This window comes from Melozone crissalis, unplaced genomic scaffold (genome assembly GCF_028551555.1).
Source record: "Melozone crissalis strain CALT ecotype California unplaced genomic scaffold, PUWL_Pcris_2 ptg000002l_1, whole genome shotgun sequence".
In the NCBI taxonomy this organism is placed as follows: Eukaryota; Metazoa; Chordata; class Aves; order Passeriformes; family Passerellidae; genus Melozone; species Melozone crissalis.
The window spans coordinates 15,503,223-15,530,971 of NW_026535780.1; the positions used below are offsets into that span (position 1 = coordinate 15,503,223).

The window sequence follows — 27,749 nt, forward strand, 5'->3', positions numbered from 1 at the left end:
TCCCAAGCTCCCTGGCCAAGCACAGTCAGACAGAGCAGCGGCCGGGCTGCCAAGGTCCCCAGCAGACCTGCAGGACACACGGCCACGGGAGCTGCACCAGCACTCGCTCACCAGTGAGAAACTCCTGCAGAGAGAACTGAACATCTGACGTGGCAGCTGTGTGTAGGAGGCATTGTGAACAGCTATTTGTGGTTGAACTAAGAAGACCAAAAAGCCACAAGAAACCAAGCCCATGATTGCTGGTGCTCACATATATAACTGTAGAAAGTGCTCTTCTATGAACTGAAAGGGCTTTTCCCCCTAACAGTACTTGAAACTTAGATGTTTTAGAGCATGACTTCAGGAGTCATGTGAAAAATTAACTTTAATATGACCTTAAAGTCCATGTAAAGAAGTTGTTAACATCACTGGAATTTGTAATTGCTAATCATTTTGGAAACTATTTTCTTCATAGCCAGTAACAACAGATTTGCCAGACTTCTGCACAGCAATTAATATGGTCATGCCTTTTTGGTTGGGTTTTGTTTCCCCCAATGAAAAAAAAAACAAAACTATCTGTGTGGAAATCACACATTTGGTCCAAAACAGAAACTGCTCATGTGTTAAAATTCTTGCAAGACAGACTAGCCTTGATCTACTTACTTCTAAAATAAATAAATTAGTCATTATTAGTCAGTAAATTGGTCATTATTAGTCAAGACTTCCCTTTCAAGCACATTTTTTACGACATCTTGAAAAAGGCAAGTCTATTGCAACTGGGGAGTTCCAGTTATATAATACGTTTTTCTGCCTTAAATGCAATCTGTGAGCTAATAATTAAATGTGCTAATGCTAAAGAAGCAAAATGAAAGATTTGGGAACAAAAAAAAACCCAAACAATCAGTTCTGTGACAGAGAAAACCTTATTTAAGTGCTTTGTTTTCAAACATCAGGATACACAAGCAAGCAAACACTTCATGTGTTGAGACCCCTGAAACTTTCAACCAGATTTCAACTTTCTAACCTGAGGGATATGGCTCTCCATAAGTTTTACTGAGAGATAAGGGATGAAATCACACACTGAGTAATGAAAACATGACATATATAAAACTAGATATGTATTGGTCAAATCCAGAAGGGGAAAAAAAAGATTGAGGTAGTCCATGACATTTAAGCAACATCACCCTCAGTAATGGAGAGAGACTGAATAAATTGATCATTCAAACCAGAATGGCAATCCTTGTTACACATATTCTTTTTCATCTTATGAAGTTTGAAAGGCTTTAGCTGTGTTTCTGATGGATGAATACATTGCTACTCTTCCTTGTTTATTTTACTGACAGTCTAATGCCTTTTAATATCATTGTAAAATGGATCTGGCCATTTTTCCTCACATATAAATGTTTGCTTTAATTGAATAAGACATTAACTTTTCTTTTATTAAGGAGTCTTTTGCTTTTCTCTCAGTAAGGAGCCTTTTGCAAAGCTGTTGTTTTTAGACATCCTTCACAGCTCTGCACAGTTCACTACTGTTAAGCATATGATGAGTTGTGTCAACAGCAATCTGTTCTGTCAATAAAAGATCAAAAATAAAACACAAGCCCAACTTTGTATAAACCTCCTTCCAGTAGTAAAGCTGACATGAAAAGCTTCTGAACAAGTCCCTCTGGACTAGTCCAAAGAGCAGCACCACCATCTCCTGAGCTGTGCCAAGCTGAAGTGCAGGGGCATGAGAAGGTTGAATTTGGGATCATGCCTGACACCTGAGCAGCTCAAACCTCCACCATAAATGGAATGTTCAGATCACAAAATTTAAAGTGTCATTCCAACTGCAGACAAAGCTTTCCAGAAGAATTCATGGAAAAGTAAATATAATGACAGAAGGCATGGGTTTTAGAGCAGCATGCTGGTTTTGCTTAAAAATCAACAAGCTGTGGGCAAAATCTGAAGAAAATGAAAAGGCAGTATAAAATTCAAGGGGAGAAATGCACAGGCATGGAAAATCATGCGGGACATATCTCTCACACCAGGGCTGTCAATCTGGATGAGAAGCAGTTCTACAGACAGCAATTCAATTCCTCTTGCTGCACACACTGCACTTATTTTGACTGGGATATTATTTGCACCACCAGCTCCTAACGACGTCTCAACAGAGCACTCAGAGTCCTTTGGCCGCCAAGTGAGAACCATTAAATAGTGCTTGCTTCTTAAAGATGCCTCAAATTGTCACCCATGATTTGTCATATCAGAGATTTGTCAAAAGGCAAAAAACTGAGCAATACAGACCAACAAGAAGAATGCATGGGCGCAGAAATCTGCGAAGTACAAAGAACATAAACACAAAGATGTCAAATGTTCTTTACAAGCATTGTTGGTTGCCAATGCCAATCCCACTGAGTATCCTTGCTAGCACCAAAAAGGACATCTGCAACCTCACTCAGACCTTCTCTACTCTGCCCCTCTGTGCACGTGTTTACATCTGCACAAACACTACCCATTCTTGCATGACAGCTCCTTATACCCACACTGGTCAGCTCTGCATACAGGTCCAGACTTCGACAGGACACACAGGAGTAGAAATGTTTAAGTATGTGGGAGAATATCATGTGGAGCTGAAAAGAAAAAAGGACATGATAATCTGGGTAGAAGTGGGGGAGTACCCTATCTTTCTTCTATGTGGGCAGTCAGCAGCAGAATGCTTTACAGCCTAGATGAAGTCTGGTGCAACTTTGAGAATACCAAACAGAGAATGGAAACAGTGCATCATATCATGATGTCAAGGCAAGGTCACACCAAGCATGTTCTGATTACAGAAAAGTTCTCCCATTTAGTTTCATTTTCCTTAAATAGTAATGTTAAGAACTAGATTCTGACACCTGTGGCAGTCAACTGTATCTAAAGAATTTTTTTATTTTTTTAGGTAAAACCATAGAAGGTCCAAAGTTTAGCACCTTCTCCTAAGGCTTGTCCTGAGCATAACTGGGGTGCTGGTCCAACCAGACACATTTCAGACTGTTAGAAATGCTGAGATTAACCTGTTCCACTTTGCTTTGAGCTGAGTAAGAGCATGCACCATCCATTTCTGTGACTACCTCAAATGACCAGAGCATGGAATTTCTGCCTCTTTATGCAATAGCAAGCTGCAACCACCCCACCTTTCACCAGCAAAGCCTTTCTGTCTACACAGGACAAGGGGCTGGGAAAGGGGCACCTGTAAGTGGCAGTCATGGCACTGGGACCTGAGCTAGAGCTGTGGTTAAGGGAGACAGCACTTCACATCCACTTTTGCTCCAATTGTCAGTAGAGTTAGACATTTCATAAACAGCAGTGGAACAGAGGCAGTAAATCTCACAGCAAAATCTCACCAGCTATACTGGTGAAGATCCCAAGTATTAAACTAGAAGAAATGCTGTTCTTCTCCAGCATCAAAACTAAGATAATTGTCCCCTTTTTTTCTCCTTTCAAATGTCACTTTTGAAAGACTTGCACATCTAGCTTGAAGAGCCTGTAAGATTCACACCAATTAGAGATGGATACCATAGTAACACTTTCTCTTACAAGGATTACAGTTCTGCAGAAATAAAAAATCAATTACAAGCCAGTTATCCCAAACCAGCCTGGTTAGGAGTCTGACAAGAGATGACAGCTTGATGCAGACCCTGTGTGTAACTGTAACCACAGGGCAGGTTTTCTCCTGTGTGCACATTTGGTCTCCTGTGGGTATCTGTGTTACCTGAGGATATGTAATGGAGAGGGAACCATGGGGCAGAGGCCATGCCAGCCTCTGCAATGGCTTGCTGACCAAAAAGAAGCTCTAAATTCTTTATATGCATTTTTCAAGGACACTACATCACTACATATTCACTGGTACACAGGAAAGCCTTTCACAGACAAGAAAGCAGAAAAAACAGGTTGTGCTACAATAATCAGAAATAGAAAGGACATATCTTGTGGTGAATGAGTTGCTAGTCACTTACATTACGTAAAGAACAAGCAAAAGCAAAGCTACAGAAATATATAGATAGTGGGGAAAGTCCACACTGAATCCAGCATGAAAACACAGCCCCATCCCTATCAATCTCCAATCCCCACAGATGCTGATTATCTTTTCTCGATCAACACCTTTAAGTGACTCCACCTCTCCTGCCTCCCAAAGAAGCTTCCTCTGAATTATTTCCACCATGACAGAAGACCAAAGTGTAATTCGGAACAGAACAGTTAAACTATCTCCAAAATTTACTTACATGTCACTTACTTTTGTATCTCATTTCCCTCTCTGACACAGGTCTATGCCTTTAGAAGCTACAAATCTCTACTAAAGTCTTCCTTATTTCTTAATGGACTTTAATTGACATTTAGCACATTTTTAATCTGGCTAAAAAAAAAATCCACTGAGTGCAGAATATTACTGCCTTCTTTCTCCATTTACATCCTCAATACTAAAGAACTAATTCAAGACACACAGGTTGTTTTTAACCTGTTCCAAGTATCTGTTTTGCTAACTTTGCAGACCTCCTAGTACGGATAATGTTACTGCTGCTTCCTTCCATACACATACAGAGACAGTCTTCTATTCCCAGTTATCCAGGAGATCATTTTTTCTCACTCAAATATCTCATCTTAGCCTAATTATCTGCTCCTACCCTATCTGTTCCCTGGTGGTTATTTTGGTGCTAGAGAAACTAGAAAAATTAACACAGTTTGAATATTTTTTGTATAGGAAATTAAAATCATGTGGTGCTGTAGCAGGATACTTTAGTGATCTCTGATTTCAGAGGAGTTCACTGTATGAAAGCTAACACAAAAAAAAGGTGCATAAAGTTTCCAAAGTAAAATATCAGCCTGGCAATTTGACAGATATGTGAGTGCTGATCAAAATTTGCATGCATATCTACATAAATATTGCAATCACTATAGTTTAGACTGGAAAAGAATAAGTACTTAGTCTAAACCCCAGGTTTCACACACTTATGACTTTCCAAAATATTCACCTGAATATTCATTCAGACTGAAATATTCCATGCTAGATCCATGTTTAGAGGATGTTATTTTAAAAGACTAAACCACACTTCTTCAGGCATTTTAGGCTCTTGGTACTCAAGACACAATGACATGCAAGAACTAAAGAGGAAAAAAAGACGAAATCATGACAGCAACATGTGTGAGTTGCCATGTACTAAATCTTTAAGTTTCTTTTTAAAGAGATAAGTAGAGCAAGTTCAGGAATAAAGACTCATCCACATGAACTGCTCCAGCAGATGATGCTCTTTTATACCACACTGGCTGCAGGAATAAAGACTCATCCACATGAACTGCTCCAGCAGATGATGCTCTTTTATACCACACTGGCTGCTCCAGCTACTTCTGGACTTTCTGTCATGAACAAATCAGTAGCATCACTGGATTGCACAGAATTGCTTAGGTTGAAAAAGACCTTTGGGATCTCCAAGTCCAACCATTAACTGGTTTTTATTCCAGCTTTTGGTTCTAGATTCTGATTTAAATGCAGTTGGTGGCAGCAAGAGGAAATGGGAACACAACAAAATATGGTGGGGACCAGTCTCCACATCCCACTGGTTTTCTATGTTCTGAATGTGAAGTCTAAGAAACATTTGTGATACAGAAGGAGCATTGCACCAGACCGTCCAAACAGATTAAAATAAAAATGAGGTACTGCCCCAAGTGTCTAGCACATTGCAGTTGTAACTTCTCAACCAAAACTGGGAAATCTTAAATTTCTTCTCTAAGTCAGTTATACTGAACATTTGTAGTATTTGTTTTTATTTCTGACTCCAAGTTAAATAAAACCTGTATTATTTGCTATGACTAAACATGAATAACTGCCAAACATTTATAAAGCCTGAGTGACCACAGAAAATTCCAGTTCAATTTGGCCAACAAGTAAGAAAATACTAAAATATCATTAAAATGTGCCTTTATTTTTCTATTATAAGGGAATTCTACATAAACCAAGTTGACTCTGTTTTACAAGATTTTCCTCCCAATATAATAAATTTTCAAGATGATCATGAACAGTGTAAAGCTGTAAATTACACTTCTTGTTGAGGGCTTCAGCAAAGTTTCTTCAGTTGTTGTAATCCTGGAGAGCCTGAGCCATGAAAAGCTTGCCCAGGTTCTGTGCATTGAACTCCTTAATATTCTGGCAGTAGGTATTTATTTGACCTGTCAAAATGAAAGAGTAAACCTCTGTCAGTTTTGAAATTCAGAAAGGCACCCCAGAACATAGTTTTTCAAAAGCCAAATGTGTATGAATCACTGAGGATTTACAGAGAAGTCACTAACTCTGCTCAACTACTCCACACTTAGGAATTTTATATTTTCAGGATGCCTAAATATGTTTGGGAAGAAGAAGAAACTAAATTAGGAGAACAGGTAAATTGATATGCTAAAAAAACCTCTTAATTTTCCAGCACTACAAACAATTTCTGAAAATACATATGACAAAAAAAGAATAAACAATTATTGCTGCTGGACTGAAAGCTCAATCACATTGATTCTTCAATTTAGCTGCTCTAAAAATTTGACAAGACTGAATTTCAGTTCTCTTCTTATGCATATGCCTTCTCTATTAAAATATTTGCAAGAAGTATTTTTCAGCAGCATACTGAAAATTGTGCCATTCCTCTGTGACATTCTGCTAGCCTTTTTTTCTACCTAACATTTCATTTTATTTCAAAAATCACCAGGGTATGAAGATTTGTCAGTGCTTTGCAAATCAAATGTGCCCATCAAAACATTTTTACACTCTTACAGCTACAAGTTATTTCCCTTGTTAGCTACAAGTAGCAAAACCTGAAGCAAGTTTAATCAAAATTAAGGCTGTTTAGAAGGCCAATAAACTCTTGATTTAAAGAGAAGTAGAGAACTCTCTCTTTGAGAAGTTTTTCAATGCCTCAGAGACAAAGACCTAAGTTTTATTCTTTATCCACAAACTTTACTTCATCTAAGTTGAAGTGGATGCTTTCAATTCTTCCCCTGACTATGGTAAAAGAACAAACAAAGAAAGTGCTTTGGCTGAAAACTGTCTTTTCCTTTAAGTATAATAGTTTTCAATTCCTTCTCTCGTAAGGGGTGATTCATCCTAAGCTTTCACTTTCATAAAAAACACATTACACATATACACTCTTCAGCTGCATTTATAAGCTCTGCTAGAGCTGAATATTTAAATACTTTAATGCTGCTAGGATTCAGTAACTGCGAAAAACTATAAAAACAATAGGGTTTTCTAAAAGACTCTGTAAGGAGTAATAAATAAAGAATATTCTTTCTTCTAAACACAGCACTTATTATCAGTGTGAAACTATTAAATATCAAAATAATAAACTCTTGGTCACTTCAAAATTCAGGTAATTCAAATCCACTTTTTTTTTTAATGCCAAAGCACTCTTTGATGCACAAAACATTACCAGGATTTTGAATTTTCTCTCAGTACAAAACAAGGTGATAGCCATCTGATCCAAAAGGCCTGCTACAGTTAAACAATTTGCTTCTTCATGATATTTTCCAAACTTATTTTACTTAGCAGGGCACCTAAGTTGCCTGCTCTCTGTTGGCACTGTGAGGTCCCAGGTGTTTTTACCCTTTCAGGAGGCACAGAACAGGCACTGACAGTGGCTATGCCTGCAGCCCACCAGTGAACTGAAGAAACTGGGGGGTGGTATCTCTAGTTATCTATGCTTTATTCCGATTTTTATCTTCTCTCTCCTGGCAGTGCAACAATATGGGGATAGTTTCCCTAAACCTCTGGCCATACAAAACAAAGAAATTATCTCCACTCTATTTGAAATTAGATAGAGCTGCTAGAGCTCAGCTGCTGCAACAATCAGTTTAAACCTATAAATATTATCAATAACTTGGGGCTGCTGTCAACTGCTCTGAATGAGAAGTTCCAGCCCAAAGAGCTTATTCCTGAGTCTTGTCTGTACAGCTCCTGAACTTCTGGAGCTGAGGGAGGGGCTGGGGCATCAGTGAAGGGAGCAGTTACACCCATTCATGGAGAAAGCCTGCCCCGTGGAGCATTTCTCCATCTCTCCTTTAAAATGTCAAATTTACAATATCAAGGATAGGATGTGGAATGCTACCAAGCTAAATATCATACCATAATGGCAAAAGTAATGAAAACTTAAAATGCTTTCAAAGGATACAACTGTGCTTTTTCCCAAGCAGACATTCTTATGTTAAAAGGCAATTTGAAAGCACTGCTAAACATCACCTGCAATAAGGAGTGACTCCATTCTTGGAGGAGGTTGTGGTGGTTTAAAAAGCTTATTGATGTCCTCCTCAGGAAGAGGGGGCTCTCCTCGGCTTTGACGCTGTATGTTTTCTTGCTGACGTCTCTGCTGATACTGAAATAAAACAACAGAATCAAAATGCAGCAGGACTTATAAAGCTGGAAAAAAATTTTCTTCTCAGTTGGTTTCAAGAAACCAGGAGGTATGTTTTCAAAATTACACTTTTTAATACAATTCAGGTTACTACAAACAATATAATGCAATTCACATTTATTTCAATTCACTGGCAACAAGACATTCCCCATCCCACATGGCACCTTAAATAAGTGAGATAATGGAGAATCATACAGTACTGAGGTAGCGGGCTTAGCTTCTAAAACTTTTCAAAGATAAACACTGCATCTGATGGAAAGAATAGAGCATGGTTGAGAAAGGCCTCTACTGCCCCACACAACAGAAAAAAGCAAGGGTGGAATATGTAGGTATGAGAAGCCACCACCTCAGATAGTTGCACAAACCAAAAATTCTGCATTTTATGTAAGTTAAAGATCAAAACAATATTAATGTGAAAGGGGAAGAGAACTTGATTAAATAAGGTATTTTAAGCCAAAAAATATTAACTCCAAACTGAGAACAAAGTGGTGGCTGAAACCAAGCACAATGGTTCATTTCTCCATTAATATGCTAGAATAGTAGCTTGAAAAAGTTTTTCTGCTTTATATATATAAAAAAATTTGTTTTCCATACTTCTCTTTGCCACAGAGATTACTCAAACTTATAAAAAATTGAGACAAATGTTTCTGCAGCTATCTTGCAAAGCTCATAAATTCAGGAACTATGTGAGATTTCATATTGTATGTGGCAGTGAGTTACAAAGTTTGTCTTCAAAGTCCTCACATTCAACACAAGAAAAAAGAATTTAAGGAGACAAAGAGTACAGAGTGTTTTCTCTTGTATCTGTGATCCAATGAGTTTGAAAACAGTTCTTACTTGGTGGCACAATCAAATGAAGTAATTTTTTTCCAGTAGTAGTGACAAATACATGTTTTTGGACAATGTTAAAAATAAAATGTGAAATGCCCATATTTGTATGTGAATTGCATGCAGTTTCTTCTTTCTTTGCATTACCCCATTCACTTCTCAGCAGTCTGCCTATTATTCTTTATTGAAATGGCTTGCTCTTAATCACAATTGCTCCATTCTAGAAATGAAGTTACGACCACTAAGTATGCTGCAATGAGCCACTACTGAAGCAGCTATAGTTAGTAAAGAAATTAGTGAGACACCATGGAACCTTCTTTGCTCTGCTTTTCAAAATAAATAGATCCCCTTGTTGTTAACAAAAACCTTTGAAGTAGATGCCATCATTATATTCAAATTAGGCAGTAAGGGAAAAAAATTCTGAAGATAACATGCATGAAGCTTTTATGTCCTTGGGAATTCCATGGCCAGGACAGACCACTGATCCCTAAAATATTGCTTGCTGCTTCCCTAAAATATTCCCTGTCCAAGCTACATTTGTGTGGAAAAAAGGAATTTTGATTTTAAAACAGTCAGTGATGAAGTCTTTTACATGAACAACAGGTGCTCTCTTTAATAATCACTTACTGTGTGTGGCAATACCAACAACATTTTATCTTAAATGTGATCTGGTCCATTTTCAGTTGGCCAATATTGAATCTTGTCATATCTCTGTCTGCTAGATAAAAGAGCTCCAATTTATTCATCATGAAGGTATCTCTTGAGTAAGCAAGTAACTTGTTAACTTAGCACATTATGTGAATTCTGTTCACCAACATCTTCTCTCCAGGCTTTCAAATAATTCTCATGGTGCTTTTTTCCAATTTACCACCATCCTCCTACAGTCAGACAGAGCATTGCTTTATCTGTGCAGCAAGAGCAAAGAAAGTAACACTGTCTTCAAATATCAGAATACTTAAGGTTGGAAAGGACCTCTGAAGGTCACCTTGTCCAACCCTTCTGCTCAAGCAGGGTCACCTAGTGCTGCTCTTCATACTCAATCTCTAATCAATGGATTTTAATTCTAATTCTCTAATGCTTTGGATTTTAAAGAGGCCCTTTGGCACCAGGAATTGAAAGTCAGCATCACCCAATCAGCATCACTATTTATTGATACTAAATATGACTCAAATGTCCTTTTCAATCAGAGAACAGTCCAACTTCCTGACAGTCCACTGCACTGTGCTTCTTTATTTCTAGATGCATGACTACATATGATGGTACTAAGACACAGTTTGGTTTGGAACAAAACTTGTAGTTTCACCCCTTTCATTTACTGAATCTCTTATTCCTGTGTCCATGGAGTACTTATAAATTATTCTGGTTAATCCTAAATCACTAATAAACATGTAAAATAGTGAAGAAAGCTAAATCCATACCCTATGTCACTAGAAGTGAATTCATTTGGTAATTGCCCACTGACTAACCCATTTAAGAAATCTTCTTGTAGTGGGTTTGTGACAAGACTTTGGTATCAGGGGGACCACAGGGGTGGATGCTGTGAAAAGCTGCCAGAAGCTGCCCCCGTGTCCAATATGCCCAACAGCAGCTGGCTCTGAGATGGAGCCAGCACTGGCCAAGGCCAAGCCCAACAGTGACAGTGACAGCACCTCTGGGATAAAACACTTCAGATGGGGAAAAAATGCCAGCCAAGAGAGAGGAATGAGAGTATGTGAGAGAAACAGCCCTGCAGACACCAAGGTCAGTGAGGAAGGAGATTCCTCTGCAGTCTGTGGTGCAGAACATGGTGAAGCAGCTGTGCCCTTGCAGCCCATGGAGCAGGGGAGGAATGTGAGGGGACCTCTCCCTGAGGAGGAAGGAGCAGCAGAGATGTATGAATGAACTGACCACAGCCCCTGTTCCCCGGCCCCCTGCACTACTGAGGGGAAGAAGGAGAGAACATTGGCACTGAAGTTGAACCCAAAAAGTAGGGATGGGTGAAGGGAAGGTGTTCTAAGATTTGGGTTCATTTCTCATCACCCTACTCTGATTTGATTGATAATAAATTAAATTCATTACCCTAAGTCAAGCCTGTTTTGCCTGAGATGGTAATTGGTGAGTGACTTCTCCCTACCCTTAGATCAACCCATGAGACTTCTGCAATTTTTCTCCCATGCCCAGCTGAGGAGAGGAGTGATAAACCGGCTTTCCGGGCAATTTGGCATCCAGCCAGGGTCAACTCATCACACTGCTTAACAGGTGTATTTTTGATAGATCTTGCTGAGATCCCAGTTTTTCTGTCTTGGATAACACAACCCAAACTGTATTTTGTTGAAAAAAAATTCTCTCATTTAAGTTTCTTCATGTTACCAACCTGATGTTTCTGCTGCTGCTGCTTGCTTACATTCCTCAGGTAGGTATTATATTTAACAATGTCTTGGCTCATCTCATCCACTCTGTCCATCAGCAGCTGCAGGCTCTTCCCAAGGTGATTACTGAAAAAGGAGAAGCATTCATGAAAGATGAAATTTACTACAAAAAAAATTAAAAATTAAAAATTCATTCTGTCTCTTGACCAGTATTTCTGCACTAATGACACCATTTGCAAATTTTTAAGTTCCTGATTATCTTTGTTCATATATTTATTTGATGATACTTTACATGGCATCTCCTCCTCTAGCATCTTTGCCTCACTGCAAATACCAAGTTTAAGTGTTTTGGTCTTTCGAGGAACCTCCCACTAATGAAAAAACAATGCCTTGCATGAATTTACAGTTATTAGAGATGCAGGGCATACAACTACAAGAAAAAGTCTGATGTTTTTGTGACATGCAACCCAGGCAACATTCCAGGAGATATGCTCAAAATGTTTGGTTTCAAATTACTTTTTAAAATTCACTACCTTTATTTTGTTTTGCCCAAATTTTTAATTATCTCTCTGTTAAATATTATTCTGAGTAAGAACAGTTAAATATTCTTCAGAACTCCATCTCATTAACCATGCCTGGAAGCTCAGCAGACATGGTTTGATCCTAGCTGTTGAGACGGAGCCTGTGTCCTGTCCAGCCAGCTCCACATTCCATACCATAGGCAACATGGAAGCAGGAGGCTGGGCGAGTCCAGCTACGCGATCTCCTGCCTTGGCCAGACAAATGCAGTCTGTTAAACAACTTTTATTGTTACCATTTTTAGCAATGCATTCAGTATTTTGCAGGAATGTTCAACTTAAGGTATACCTTCCAAGTCAAAGTTTTGGAAGTTTTTAGGTTGGTGCCCATGGAGACATCCTCCTAAATTGTGTTTACAGGGTAGAGCAGTAGAAGAAGGACACTTTCTGCTCACTACTGATCTCTTTGATCAGAAGCTGTTTTGTTGGCTCTGTTGTCCTACTTGGCTGATGACCAACAACTCAAAACTTCATCTTTCTCCTCTTAACTGAAATCTAACAATCATAAGAGTTTCTTTCCAATTTAAAGTTTGGTGCACGTCAATGTCAGAATCCCACCCTTCAATCACTGTTTCACCATGTTATCTGAGATTCTCTCTTCTTTCACAATGCTTTCCTATCATCCTACAGCCTATGGACTGGAAAAACTCTAACTGGAAGACAAGGCATAAAGTCAAAAGAGAACCACACATGTAATACTGTGCACATCCCTAGGTGTAAATTATTTCCAGAATCCATAGAACATAGCTGGAGACAGAAGGTGATCATGCACTTAGGAATACCTGCAGAGAAGAGAGCAGGAGACACCCTTATCTCTGAGTGCAAGGACAGCTGCTTCACTCACTGGGCTGCTCACTGAACAAAGGCCTGCCATCAGGAACCTCAGACCACAATTTATTTACAAGCCACAGTTAAATCGCACTTGTGTACAGAGGCAGATGGTGTGGAGGAGTTCAGCTCCACAGCAGCAAGAAAGGCGCCACTATAATAATTCTTTTTAAACTTCTTGGGTTTTTTTTGGTTGAGCATTTCAAGCACATGATATTTAGAACTGCGGAATATTGCCATGCCCAGGAGCATGCATGCTTTCAGTTTTTTACAGAGTTTATATAGTATGGAGTTAGTGTTAGAACTGGATATTATCAGAAATGCATGTATAGGTACACACTAATAGCTTTGTAAGGTATGTGCACAACAGAAATACAGAATTATTTTGCAGATAGTGTGAAATATAGTTGGTTACAAAGAATGATTTTATGTGAATCTCTTTGGGACCAGCTTAGTACAACAGAGCACAGAAACAGAGAGTTATTGTCAGAAGTTGCAGTAACACAGTGTTTGCTCTCATTGCCAGGGCAACAAAAAACAGATAACTTAAACAGATGTGAACTGAGACATGAAGTGATAAGTATGCTGCAAATACAGAACCAGTTTTTCCCTCAGTTCTCATGTGGCTGATACCCTTTTTTGCTCCATCTCTTAAAAAAATAGAAAGACAAATAGGAAGTAGTTTGTAAAAATGCTTACATACCATCTCTAAGGAAGTTTTACTCAGCTGAAGTTTATTCTGCTGATACTTTGGAAGTTAGATCACACTGCTTCAGCCCATAACACTCATCATACACCTAGTTTGCTCAAAGGGTGCTTTAGGCACCTCCATCCATTGTGCATTCCCTACAGCAGATCTCAAAGATCACACTGCCAGGTACCTAAATGCCCTCTATGCATCAATACAATTAAAAAACTTAAATATATATATATATTTTAAAAAGTGGTGCCAGTAAGTGCTACTTGCATCCTTATCTAGACTCACTTCCCTACAGGGCTCTGTGACAGTCAAGTGTAGACAATGCAGAGCTCAGCACTTGCATTTGTTGTTGTTCTGGGGGGATCAGTAATAAAGAAACTGCTATTTCAATGGCTGCATTTCAGTCAGCAGATCTAGCAAAAGAGGCAATTAAATTGAGTTTACATTTAAATTAGTGAGTAATGCAGACCAACAGGAACAGACCTATAAAGCAAAACAGCTGGTGCTGAGAAACCAATGGCCATGCTACATGTGTTTGAGGGGGTTCTTATCACTGCTTCTGACATGGTCCAGTGATCTGCAAGTGGCTGAGGCACAGTAATTATCCTCCCAAAGCCTCTTTTCAGTTTAGTTTCATCTGAAACAAATCAGGTCTGAGATCACGATGACCTGAAGGCACTCTTGAATTGAGCTAGAACACAGGTCCACCTTAAGATAGCACCAGGAGACCACCACTCCTCTGGTACAGTGAATCTTCATTGAAGAAAACTATCAGCTTTCATCACAAAGTCCCCCCTCTCACATGGGGACTGTGTTCTTTTTTGTGAAGAAATACAGATAAGAAAAGAGGGGGAAAATGAAAAATCAGAAGAAGTACCTGCCATGTGGATTCTTACAGATCTAATCAAGAATAATCTAATGTGAGAACACTCCTTCACCACAACTGTTACCAGACTCATGGACCTGTAAGGAGTGACCCAAAGACTTTTGGAAATTTATAATTTGAGACTTATTTGTGTAGCTTAGATAGCATAATCAAAAATGCCCTAAAATGACTAACACATACAAACTCCCAAAGGGAAATTGTCAAAGCCTCTTTACATCATAAAACACACTAGAAACTATAGTCTGGAAAGCAGTTTCCTGAGCTGTGCATTTTTTCTGTAACAGCCTTATATATGATGGGATGTAATTGTTTACCCACAAGGGCAGATATAAGATCAGGTCATCGACACATGAGATTCCTTGTTTAACAATGATCAAATACAAGGGTCAATTAATTCTGAGGGTGAAAGGCAGAAACCTGTGAGCAGAATAGCCTAATGTGCAGATAACACTGATGTCTTTCCTGTCTTGTTCTTTCTGCTGGCGAGCCCTGCAGTTGGCAGTGATGGAATCCAGCACCCACAGAAGGAGAAAGCAACAACGACACGTTAACTGAACTCACAGATCACTCACTGCACAAGGGCATCCTTGTAGGATGCAGATCTGCCTAAGAGACCTGAATGCAAGCCTTGCTCTTCCCAAGGGAGTGAGTGCTCATACCACCAAACCTCCCTTTGCAGATATATTTAAAGGAGAGCAAAGGTCCAGCTCACTGCTGCCAGCAAAGGCAGTTTGAGAGGTTCCACCATCAGCATCTCCCTGCCTCTCCCTTGCCCACAGCCTACAGCACTCTGAGCTGCATGGATTCAGTTGTTTGCGTGGGCACACTTCAAACTCCTTCAGTGAAACAGTCTACTCTAAATGCAAAAACACCCCCTGTTGGGGTTTCTAGTTTTTGGGGGGAGGCAGAGGGGAAGGCTGGAAGGGAGGAGTGGGAGTTTTTAGTCTGACTTTTTCCATCAGACTATGCCACAAAAGCTATTTGTACAGCCATATTCTGAAACAGATGAGGAAATAAAAATCTTTGAGGGTGGGAGGGATGTAGAGATGAAATGGGGGTAGTGGAGAGAAACAAGACAAACAGCTGGGACTGGAACCTCAAATTGGCTCTGCTTCTGTAGCATTCATAATGGGGACACATGGAAGCCCATATTTACTTCAGCATCTTTAATCAGAAAAGGACTCCAGACACACTTGCTAAAGGTCTGAAACATCCAAAATGAAGCTTCAAGTCAGACAGCCAAGCTTCAAAGAGAAGCAGCAATTCCCATGGCTCCCAGTGCCCATGTGCTGCTCACTCCTTTGCCTGTGTCCAGCACAGCTGGGCTCAGCTGGCACAGCGCTGCCCCACGAGCCCGCGGCCCTGCTCCTCCTGCTCCTCTGACACCCGGGTCACCGTGCTGCACCCAGGCACCAAAGTTTGGGCTATAACAACCCTGAAGCTGGAGATGTGCAAAAAAGACAGCACCCTAAACCTGCCTACAATTGCCATTAATTGCCATTATTGGACCCCTTCACTTATTTCATTTTATTTTGCTTGCACCATGGCTAAGGAAGATGAGAGCAAGGAACAGCAAGTGGAAGCGCTGGAAAATGCTGTATCTGCTGCTCATTTTTTCCACTTTCCACCACTCCACTCAGGCCCCCTCTCAGCCACTGCTTTTTGGGACAGGTGCCATCCTGTACAGAATTTTCCTCCTAGTGGGAACAGCTTTGGGTGGATTAGAGAAGTACTGCTGGGCAAAGCACATCTTTTTGATTAAAAATGTGTAAGGTACATTCCCACTACTTAGCAGAACTTGTTTACATCTCAGCATTTCAGCCTGAGTTCAACCTGTGTTGTTTAAGAGGATTTTGTTTGAATGAGATATGTAAGTCAAGAGTCTTGAGTTCCATTCTGTTTTCTATTCTGACTTTGATGTGTACCTTTGGGCAACACATTTACTCTCTCTGTGTCAGGTTCCCCCACCTGCAAATTAGAGATTTTCATAATTATCTTAATAATCCGTTAAGCACATTGAGAGTTTTGAATAAGCAGTGCAATGTGTAAAGGTTAATATTTTTTTTAAAAGCCAAAGCAACCCTTCTTATATTACTTCTGCAAAAATACTGCATCTGATGTTTGAAAAATATAACTGCCAAGTAGATGTTAGTGCAGTAAATGTTCAGCACATGTTTGCTTCTACTGACGCACATTATTAGAAAAATTGTTTGAGACAAATTGAGATATTATAGAACAAACCTATTATGAAGCTAGACCACAAAAAAGCTTTTTTTAATTTAAACTAGATCATCAATAGAATAAGGAAGAGATGGATGAGAATGAGAAAGTTGGTTGTAATTATTTCCCTGGAGATCTGGAACATTATCTGACAGGATTTTAATTCTTGAGTCTCTATCAAAAGACTGGCAGTACTCCAAGGTCTTCAAGACATTTTGGTCCTTAAGGGTAGCAGGATAACTGTTTGAGTAAAAGGCCTTTACTTGCTATTACTTGCTAACCTTGTGCTGGTCTGCCTTCAACCTCTTTGCCTAGAGTACTTGAGTCAATTCGTATTTCACAAGAGAAACACAACTTTATGTCCAAAAAAGTAAATTACTATATACAATTATCACAAATATACTTCAAATGGAGAAAGACACTAAGGTGCAAGCAAAGTGCCTCAAATAGGTAGAGCTTTAAACTCAGACAAGGTGGGTGGCTGAACATGTGAAAATCTTAATGAAGCAAACTCTTCAGAAGAGAGGAACTATGGGTATATAATTTTATTGCCAAAATCATTGCTTCAGAGAGTACAGAAGTTCAGGGATGCTCTCAAGGAGCCAAAAACGCCCCCCAAAAGCCCAACAAATCCAAGACTCCAAAGAAATAAAACAACAACAAAAACCCAAACAAAGAAACAAACAAAAATATCACAAAACCCCAAACAACAAACCAAAGCAAAAAAATTGCTTGGTTTAACCACAATTAAACAAAACAAACTAAGACAAAAACCAAAAAACAAGCCAAACCCAAAAACTAGCTCTGAAGTTACTGTCAACAACAGCAAAGTTAAGTGAGGAAGATATGCACCAAAATTAAAAGTTGTTATCTGAAATGTTTTAGCCTAAACTGCTGAAAGACAAAAATAAGGAAATGTGAAAATAAAACTCCAGAATAGTGGAACTTTGAACTCCCTACTTCAAGTAATGCATGCTTTGACAGAGTAATCTTCATAGCTGAATTCAAGTAAAAACTAGCTAAACATTTCAGCAGGCAGTACAAGTCACCTAACCTTGAATAAACAAGCATTAAAATGCTTTAATTTGCCACCTGCTTTGCCAGTTATACCAATATAAGATATCATTGAATGTAACCTGCCTGGTAACTAAAAGTAGCTATCAAATATTAAACAAAGGACACATACAAAAACCTCCAAACAACCTCCTGGAGTAATTTCCAAAACTTTCCTTCAAACCAAACTAAGCACCTTACGTTCCTCAAAGAGATCAGGTGAGCTTCAGAAATCTGCCAGGAAAGTCTGTTTTTAGTTTTGGGCTGGTTCTTTTCTTGTTCACCTCTCATTCCCTTTACTGGTACGAAGACCAACACAAAAGCCTGTCTTGCACCAGACATTTAACACCAGAACAGAAAGTAATTTGTACATTTCTTATCTTTGATCTTGAGTCAGGATAGTGGCACAGAACAGTTACTACATAAGACCTAAAGCTGTGATTTGTGATCTGTTCAAATTACTTTCCATTTCCAGAATTGTCTTGTGTCTCTAGCAGCAGCCCTTACTAGATCCAGGGTGCCAGCTAGTCCCAGCCCTTTACACAGGAGGAAACCCAAAGAATCAACCGAGGGCAATGCTGCCAGGCCACCTGGGAACCTTCTGTATCCTCAGCATGGTCCTTCCTCAATTTCACCACAAAGTGATAGAGTTTACAAGGAATAAAACCACTGTCATCTCCTGCATCCAGTCCTCACCCTTCTCCTCAAATGGGAAAAGCTCTGTGATCTTTGACCATGGAAAGAAAATGACTTACAGAACACCTGCAGAGTAAACACAGTGAGTATCTCAGCAAGAATTCTTCACTTCAGTAATTCCAATGTGCAAAGTGACAACTTTACTGGACAGAATTACTGACTAAGTATTACTTGTGCCATTTGTGAATACCCCAGCAGAGTTCAACCCTATTCCCGTTCTCTCTTGATCACTTCTCTAAAAGCTATCAGATCCCTCTGAACATCCACATAAGTTCAAGCAGAGAAAGTGGAAAATTTCTACTAACTTAGGCAACACAGGGACCACTAGAAATACATATCCATTAACTTCAGCCTTACATGATGGGGGAGGGAAGGGGAGCAGGACTAAAAAGGAAAAAGTAAAAAGGCCACTAGGATCAGAATCTCTACGCCAAAGTGAAGTGTTTTATCCCAAAAACCTATTCATGAATACAACCTAGCTTCTACATGCAGTAAGACACTGCATTATTTTGTGTATCTTGCTATTTAGGTCAGACCAATAATAATACAACTGATTGTGTTGTGTAAGATTTAAATACTGCCAAGTTTTTGATCATACTGCTACAAGAAGAAAAAGTTATTCCTAGACAAAGTTATGAGAAGATCATTTTAGAAACTCTTAAAACAATTTCCAACATCATGAATGCTGTCTGTAATAACCATCAGTGGCATTTTTGCCAGTTTATCAACTGTTTATTATTTTATTTTAAAATTCATCCTGCTACTGAAGATTTCTTTTTCATTAAAATAGTTTATGTAATTACTAACAAAATATTTAACAAAACCTATTTTTTAATAGATCTATTTGCCCGAAATTTCTGAGTGCCCATATTTTCTTGAAAAAACACACTCTTTTGAAACATTTATCCATTTCAAGCACTGCAAGTGTATGAGGATAAGAGACTGAATTTTGCCCTTGAATCTAATGCTACAGTTTTACCATGCAGTTTTTCCTTCAGCAAAAGAACACGAAGGGTAAAGTGTTAACCCCATTAAAACTCAAGGCAAAGCTTCCATGGACTGTAATGAGACTGGGATTTCACCCAAGGTGTTAAACTGCGGTTTGGGAAAGCGAATAAAAGTACATCCATTACTGTAACAAGTACTTACCTGCTAGCCAGACTGAGCAACTCATGTCTATCGGCTACTGCGGATTTCTTTTCCAGTTCCCACAACATCACATTGATCAGGTATGAATTCTTAATGACAATAGGCACTTCTTCAAACATGTTTTCATATGCAATATTTGCCTTTTTCAAGCTGTGAAAAAAGTTACAGAATATTTACTAATAGAAACAGTATCTCTCTTATTCTCTTTGTGGAATTGTTGCTCCAACAAACAGTTTTGTAAAAATTCTTGATTTTCATACTTCCAAAATTAAACAAGAGTGAAGTTTTGTTAAGAAAGCATTTGCATGGCAAAACCTCACGTTTATTTACAAAGACTAGCAAAAGCTGCTCTAGGAAATATTCTCAGAAGACAAGCAGCTGCCTTGCTTTTTAATAGATTACCTACGTGAAAAAGCCTCCAGCAAGAGACTGTACTGACAGGATTAACTCTGCCCCTTCCAAAATATTTTACTGCTTTTCCTGCCATCAGCATTTCTTGAGCAGAACTAAACTGTTAGTTACCACATGATGCTAAAATATCTTTAAATATCATAACTACTACCACGAAGAACTATTTTCCCAACATCTGAACAAGTAAAAATTTTACTGACCAAAAAAGCAGATTCACAAAATATTGTATGTTTTGGAATAATTAAATTCTGTGGTGAATATTAAAACATAAATTTTTAGTGTGTATTTTTTTACAACGTACACATAAAAAACTATTGCTGTTCCTTTATAATAAAATAAATAAAATAGTAATACTTTTCATAAAATATGGATATAAAAGCATGATTTAGAAGTCTTTAAGGAAAGAGAGCCTTAACTTCTTTATATTCATACTGGATTTTGGAACAAAAACTTTTGCTTTTTGCCTCCACCCCCTTTTTTTTTGACTGATCACAGATTTGTTTGCTCATCATTACAGTTTAAGACGCCCAGAAATTAAATAAAAACGTTTTTCCTCAACAAAGTGATTTTAACAAGTTATTTGTGCTTTTGCTATTGAACACCAAGCAGTTGGAGGCAAAGGATGCTAAGGCCTACATCTGTAACAAGTAGCCAACATTTTGAAACACAGTAATCTACTTTACTCCAGAAGATGGTGTCCACATGGGGAGTTAATTTAGAACAAATACACTGGGACAGCCATTCCAGAATACCTGTTCTATTTTAATTCTGGGGGGAAAAAAGAGCTTAAAGACAGATCAGCTATTTCCCTCTCTCCGTTTTTTGAGGTTTTTTTCCTGTTTTTGGGTCTGCTCCCACTTAGAGCTATCTACCCCATGGGCCTTATAGCACACCCTCTGAGTAGCCCCAAACCCAGTTTGGGTGCCCCCACTTCTGGAAATGCCCAGCCAGCCTCTCACACCTCCTCAGCCCACTGTGCCACTGCACAACTGTCACAGCCCATGCAGGTCCTTTTCCCCAGCACACACTGCTACATGAGATTTTTTAATTTTAAAATACAGCATTCCATAACCCCAGGTACCGTTCTGTGTCCCAATAACTCAGCAAGCCCTATGAGAAAACATTATTTGAAGTTACTTACGCTTCTGGAGAGAAGTCTTTTTCCTTGCAAACTTCCATCAATTTGGGAGTCAGCCTATATGCCTTCAGTGACAAAGACCCTTGGGCAGTCTTAATGGGATCTATTATTAAAAATGGAAGGAAGCCTATTATTACCAAATCCGGACTGACTTTTTCTTTTTAAATATCTGAATGACATAAACAGGAGGAAAAATTACTAAGTAGTCCTAGTGAAAAAAAATTAAAGACAACAAACACAGAAAAGACACCATAGCAGAGGGAGTCCTATTGCACTGCTATGTAAAATACAACCAACAATATAAAGTGATGCCAAGTAGTAAACTTAGCTTGGAGAACTTGGGGGGAATCTTGATCCATTCTACTCATATTATTTCCCCATTAAAGGTCCAATTCACATTTCCTTTTTTTGTACGAATTATCCACAGAACTTATGTAAGAGTGACCTCATTTAAATAAAGATTCTTCCTTCCAGTCATTCTGCAGTAAATTAAAATATTAATTAAACAGTATTTTATATGAAAAAAAAATAATTTTAGAGTAGCAATAAGCTAATTCATATCAAGTTGCCATGTCACTTTGTGCATGACAATGTAACTGGTACATACAAAGATTCGTTTTGCCTTGAATTTAGGCGGAAATTTTCTAAACAAACTGTTACATTCCTTGGACAAAGAAGCTTAACACTTGCAGCATGATAACAGCTGAAGCATGCCAACACAAGAATAAAAGCTGTGTTAACATTCATGTTGTCTGAAACTTAACACAGTAAAACTTATAGCAATCGGTGATAAAATGAAAACCAAAATAGACTGAAACAAGTGGAAAATTCATCAAGGTCTGATGATGCAATGTTTCCAGCCAATATAAGTATACTTTAACAACTTGTTCTTTACTGTAATCCAATTGTTAACATACTGAAACAATTTTGGGGCAGCTCATAAGATTGATCGTATTCATTAGTATTTTTTCTGACAGATACTCAGGACGTTACATTTACTTCTCAGCTGGAAACTATATGCAAGTCTGCCAGATATGGCAAACTGTGAGTGTTTGGGGAGGGGGAGGCTATAAAGCTGTTAAATTGCCTACGGTTCTGATACAGCACAGAACATCTGGTCTGGAGAGCTTGAGGAAACACCATTAAATAGGCAGAAAAGAAAAAAATCTTTGTGCTAAGAAACAGTCCAGGTTTTGTATGCTTCTGTCAGAGGTATTAAAAAAACTTGGCAATTCGTGTGATGATTGGTCAGTCACGTACAGAGCCAGACACGCTAGCAAGCGGGGTTTGTTAGACATCTGGTCGGGTTCCACCAGCCCCTTCCACGAGGGAGGGGAGATGAAGGAATAAAAATGAAGCAGCTACTCCAGCATTCCAAAACGTACACATCAGGGCTCTGATAGCAAGAAAAATAAACAGAAAGAAGGAAACCCTGTCTAGACTTAGCTGCTGCTGAGGCTGCCGTAGACACAGGGTTGGTATTTACTCGAAAAGGCCTGCCAGGCTACTCTTACAGGCAAAAGACAGAATACAAAAATAGTAGTAATAATATTAAGAGGGGAAAAGAGTAATAAAGGAAACCTCATACTAACCGTAAATGAGAACTACAGACTCCTCAATTGCATGCTGGTAACTGAACTGGGAGTCCAGGAGGGCACGGGTGACAAAAGAGCCATAGTATGTGGACTGGTACCAGCCAACGTGAAGATGATCAATGTTTACGTGGCGCAGGCTTCGCATCATTTCCATCTGGTATTGGACTGGATTAAATAAAAGGCGTGTTAAAAAAGTAAACTTACACAATCGGTAGTATTTAAAGAGAAAACTTGATAGCAAATGAGTCAATTGTATTTTATTTTCATTTTTGCAGCTGCCTAGAAATTTGTTTACTCACTGGACTGTCTTCGTTAAAACCCAGAGTTTGTCAGAGAATGAGAGTAAAACCAGCCTGAGTAAGCAGACTTTTTCCAGCTGCAGTTAATTGCTAAAATGATCAACAAACTGTTACACATCATTTACAGTGTGCATTACCTTCCACATTCATAAAAGAAATATCTGATACTGGGGGTCTCATTAAGCAGTAACATTTTACCATTTAGTAACAAAGACTTATTGTGATTTAAGTAATAGACAGCAATGCTGTCTGGAATTAGGTAACTTTTGGAATCAAAAGGAGAATTATTTAATGAATGTATGAAATTGATTATAAACTGTCTTTTTCAAAACATAAAACTACATTTTCAGTATCAGAGGTTGGGGAACCAGCTACAGCTGTTAGATACTTTTGATTGCATTTTATTTCCAATTTTCAACACTGTTTCTTCTTTTTAGGTGTGTATAAATGCAAAGGATGCATGCATGTACATATTATTGTTTATAATACACATGTATCTAAATACAGCAAGTTACCTTAAACAGTAGAGAACATACTTTCTGTAAGGCTTTTCACACCAGCAGCTGTAATGTTTCCTTGTACCAACACAAAATTCTATTTCTATTAAATGCTTCGTTCAAACAATTACCTTCATGGAACAGTTCTGTTCAGGAATATTTAACACAATCCCATCAAACAGAACAACACACTTTATCACTTATCAGACCTTTTAAACAGACAGGCACTGTGACTGCTGGTTAAATTTAAGGAAAGAGAAATCAGTGTGATTATCAGATGAACCAACATTCGGAGCCAACTCACAGGAAATCAAATGCAAAAACACTACACAATCCTTAAGTTTTGTCTGCAGCTGCAAAAATTACAAAGATAACACACCCCATGTGTTCTTTTTTGGTAATTTTTTTCAAGGCTTCTCCTTGTACTGATGCAAATATGATATTCATTATAAAAGAGAGAAACACAAATTAATTAGCTGTGGAATGTGCTACATTTTCAGACCCTACTTCATATCCTTTCAAAAGGGGGAAAAAATCCACACATATTATTTAAAGATACGAGGAGACATTCTTCAAGACTGGACAAATATTTTTCCAACTTATCACTCATCCTTGCAGCACAAACTACATTCTGCAGTCTTCTTAAATTGCCTTTTCATTAAATTGCCATATCTGACTGACTGTTGTATTCTAGTAACCTACATACACTCACAGAAACCCTTGCAGACTTCTTCTATCAGTACATGCTGGTGATTGTATTTTATACCATAGTATCTTAACAGGAATTACTTGAAATTTGTGTTTCACCCAGGGCACCGTGATAATCCAGCATCGCATGACCAATACAGGAAAACCATGTGGGCTCTGTTCTAACACAGCCGGCAAAGGAGAGGCCTGCTTGATGTGGGTGTCTCTAAACCTAGGCAAATCTGGAGATGCCTCTACACTCTTCAGGGCAGCCTGCACAATTGATCAAACAGCTATTTCCAAGTCAGAAAGAAAATCTTTCCCCTTGCCAGACCTAAGCAAGCTCATTGTGCTACTTCCAGAAACAAAGGCCAGGCTGAACACAGCTGCTTACCCAGAGCCCAATGCTTTTTCATCTCAGTGTTTAGCTCAAAAGCAAAGATCTAGTTTGTCAAAGAGGTTCAGTCCTTTAAAAGTTTTTGTGGACTTTTTGGAGGTGAAGATGGTAAGTTTCTAAATTTTATAATTAAAACAAGAAAACAGATCTCTCCCAAAACAAACTAAAAGACTCCTCATGTAAGCATGATTTTGAATTGAAAAAGTATATCAAGTTATTAAGTGTAGCTAGAATAAACTCTTTTGGTTAAAATAAGCTTTTCAAAGGCGTATCTGTGTAGAAAGCAAGAATGACTTGTTTCTCATATGACTTGCTACAACATGCTAAAAAATGAAATTATAGTTAGATCCTTTGTAGCAAAATGAAGTCATTAAGAGGAAAAACTAGGAAGGATTTTGTGATTATTAAATTTAATTAAATTAAATGCGGGCTTTTAGATAGCTGAGCTAGACTTCTTGCAGTGGTAATTCTCTTGTAATGTTGGACACTCTCAAAGTAGAGATGGTCATGTAATGATGGGGAAAAGACACTTAGACATAGATTCCTATGAAATCATGTGGCTGATACATCCAGATAATTTCCACCTTGAGAAGTGTAATATTCAAGAGCAGGAAAACATCCAGGTCTTTAACAAACTTGAATAAAGGCATATCATGCCCTCAAAAGTGTTCCTCTGCGAGCTAACTGGTAACCAAGTTCCAGGAACAAGTTCTTTTCTTAAACACAGTACACTCAGCTACGTCTAAGAGATGTAACACGATACAAAAGATACTATCCAGAAGAAAAAGGACTCACTGAAAACCATCCAGATTTCATGTCAGCAATTCCTCCTCTCATGACTGTTAGCAGTTAGATGATAATGAAGGCAATAGTGGAAAAAATGTCAAAGAACCAATAAAGCATCAATAGCTAACATCTTTGCCTTGGGAAAACAACTGCAGAAATTAAAACATGATGCAGTCCCCACCAGGGAGAAATGGAAACTCTTTTAACCAAACATATATATTTTATAACATGTATTAGTAGCTAGATAGCTCCAACAAGCTGCCAACTTGCACAAATGGATAACAGCCCCCAAGCTGCTTTTGTTGATACCGTTACCACTGTTTCTTTACATCCTTTGCCCAATCTACAGAACGTCATCTTTTCACCTAGAAGCTTAGCACAGACTGGGCAAGAGTTCCCTCTCTCCTTTCCTTCTATTTATTGCTCAATCTGCTAGCATTTGGGACAGCTGTGCACTTTTTTGTGTCACAGTCCCTCCCAAGCCACTCTGCAAAGCTGACACTGAAAGAGCCTCTTAGTCTAAGAGCACCCAGAACTGAGGTGAGCAAAGAAAAGGGCAGGGGAAGAGCCAGACCAGGATGCTGCCTCCTTCTCCCCCACATTTAGACAGTGTACCTGCATTTTAAAACAAACTATTTGTTCAGGGATGTCCTTATGATGAGGAAAGGCAACAGCCACACCTGCACTTCCTAGCAGTGCTGCTTGCCCTGAGAACGTGCAAACTCTGTTTCCTGAGCCACCAATGCTCTCCTGAGCACCTTTCTGAGATTCTTAGATTTTAAAAGTTTTTTAAAAGATTCTCACTTTTCTTATTATTAAAAAACACCACCTCCTTCCTCTAAAAGGGCAGTTTTTTGTTAGTTTGCAACCAAATGGGTGGGGATAGGGAATAAGGTAAGATAGAAAGCATTACTATAACTTGTCTAAAGCAAGCAAAAGTGCAAAACTATACAATATGGGGTTTTGTTTAAAAATGACTGACTTTTGTGGATTTGTATTACCAAAATGCCTTGACTGAAAAACCTTGACAGTAAACCCTATTATAGCAGTTTATTTTGTTTTAATAAATACTGTAAAAGATTTTTTAAAGTAATAGAATAACAAAGACATTTTCCTTTTCTAGAAAGTACCGCCAATATTAGAAACTTTATCTGGGCTTTAACATATAGGAGATATATACCCTACCTTACCAACAAAAAAAACCCTAAAAAAACCCAAACCACACCAAAAAAACCACAACCAAAGAAAAAAAAAGTACATAATATATCAGATACAACACAAAGAATTGAACCCTGATGTAATGGCCCATTCAACACTGGGACGATTCAGCCATGTTTTCTGTACCTTAAAATATCTGGTCAGTAATTTCACTATTGGAAAGCCTAATTTCAGAATAGGTCAAATCAGCTGAAGCACTGAAAAAAAGGTCCATCATTATTCTAAAATGCAAACAAATCTAAAAGCCTAGAGTTCAAAAACAACCGGGAAATGATGCAAGTTTACTTATTATTTAATTGTTTCTTTACCAAGAAAAATTAATTAGAATTCACTTCTCATGGGATCACATATGCATGTTGCTGACTGAAATAGTGATCGTTATCATCAGAGGAGATGCATTTCAGCCTGGCCACATTCAGACTATCAGTAACTGTTGTGACATGTGAAACCCATGTGATCAATAGTGGCCTGGAGGCAATATATTTGATGACACCTCACTGGCTAAAGGCTTTAATTTCCAAAATATAACTCAAGTTGATACACTTTAAGAAATTTGATTTTAAGAGCAGCAATCCACATGCCTGCTAAAAAGCCACACCCCACTGAAATGGAAGGACTCTGTACCAGTGTTAGGTGCCACAGACTGACTGGTTTTATGCTGCTCATCACCCAGCTTGCTGCAGTGGGCCCTGTGCCAAAGAAGTCACAACCAACTCTAAGCTACAAACCACTAACACCTGTGTAGTGTTCTGCCACCTTGGTCTGCCACTCACAATTCAGTGTTTGCCTCAACCCATGTGTCCCAAATTTGTCCTTTAAGTGTGCCCTAAGAGCAGAAGTTGCACGTGCCTTCAGGAGGGCAGGTCACTGGTTCAAGAACAAAGAGGACCTTGACTGCTCCCTCACCTTCTACAGCCTCCTCACAAAGACACTCAAGTTGAGAGAATGAATCTCAGGACAAATATTGTTTCACCAAAGAATGCTGAGCACCCAGAAGACAGATGAAGTAAAACTACCTAAAATTTACTCAAGATTAGGCATACTGTCCAAG

At 38.6% G+C, this 27,749-nt stretch overlaps 1 protein-coding gene across 1 annotated transcript in view; it reads right to left on the reverse strand.

Annotated features, from left to right (window-relative positions):
- Positions 1–5,897: 5,897 nt before the first annotated feature.
- The window catches only part of EIF3H (eukaryotic translation initiation factor 3 subunit H), an 86,550-nt gene continuing 64,698 nt past the window's right edge, over positions 5,898–27,749 (reverse strand). Inside the window, exons 3-8 of the mRNA XM_054289308.1 lie at positions 22,812–22,979; positions 21,223–21,322; positions 19,671–19,820; positions 11,566–11,686; positions 8,213–8,345; positions 5,898–6,162 (exon numbers count right to left, since the gene is read on the reverse strand). Of these exons, the coding sequence (XP_054145283.1) occupies positions 6,065–6,162; positions 8,213–8,345; positions 11,566–11,686; positions 19,671–19,820; positions 21,223–21,322; positions 22,812–22,979 (770 nt within the window). The 3' untranslated portion in view covers positions 5,898–6,064. The remainder of the gene's footprint in view (positions 6,163–8,212; positions 8,346–11,565; positions 11,687–19,670; positions 19,821–21,222; positions 21,323–22,811; positions 22,980–27,749) is intronic.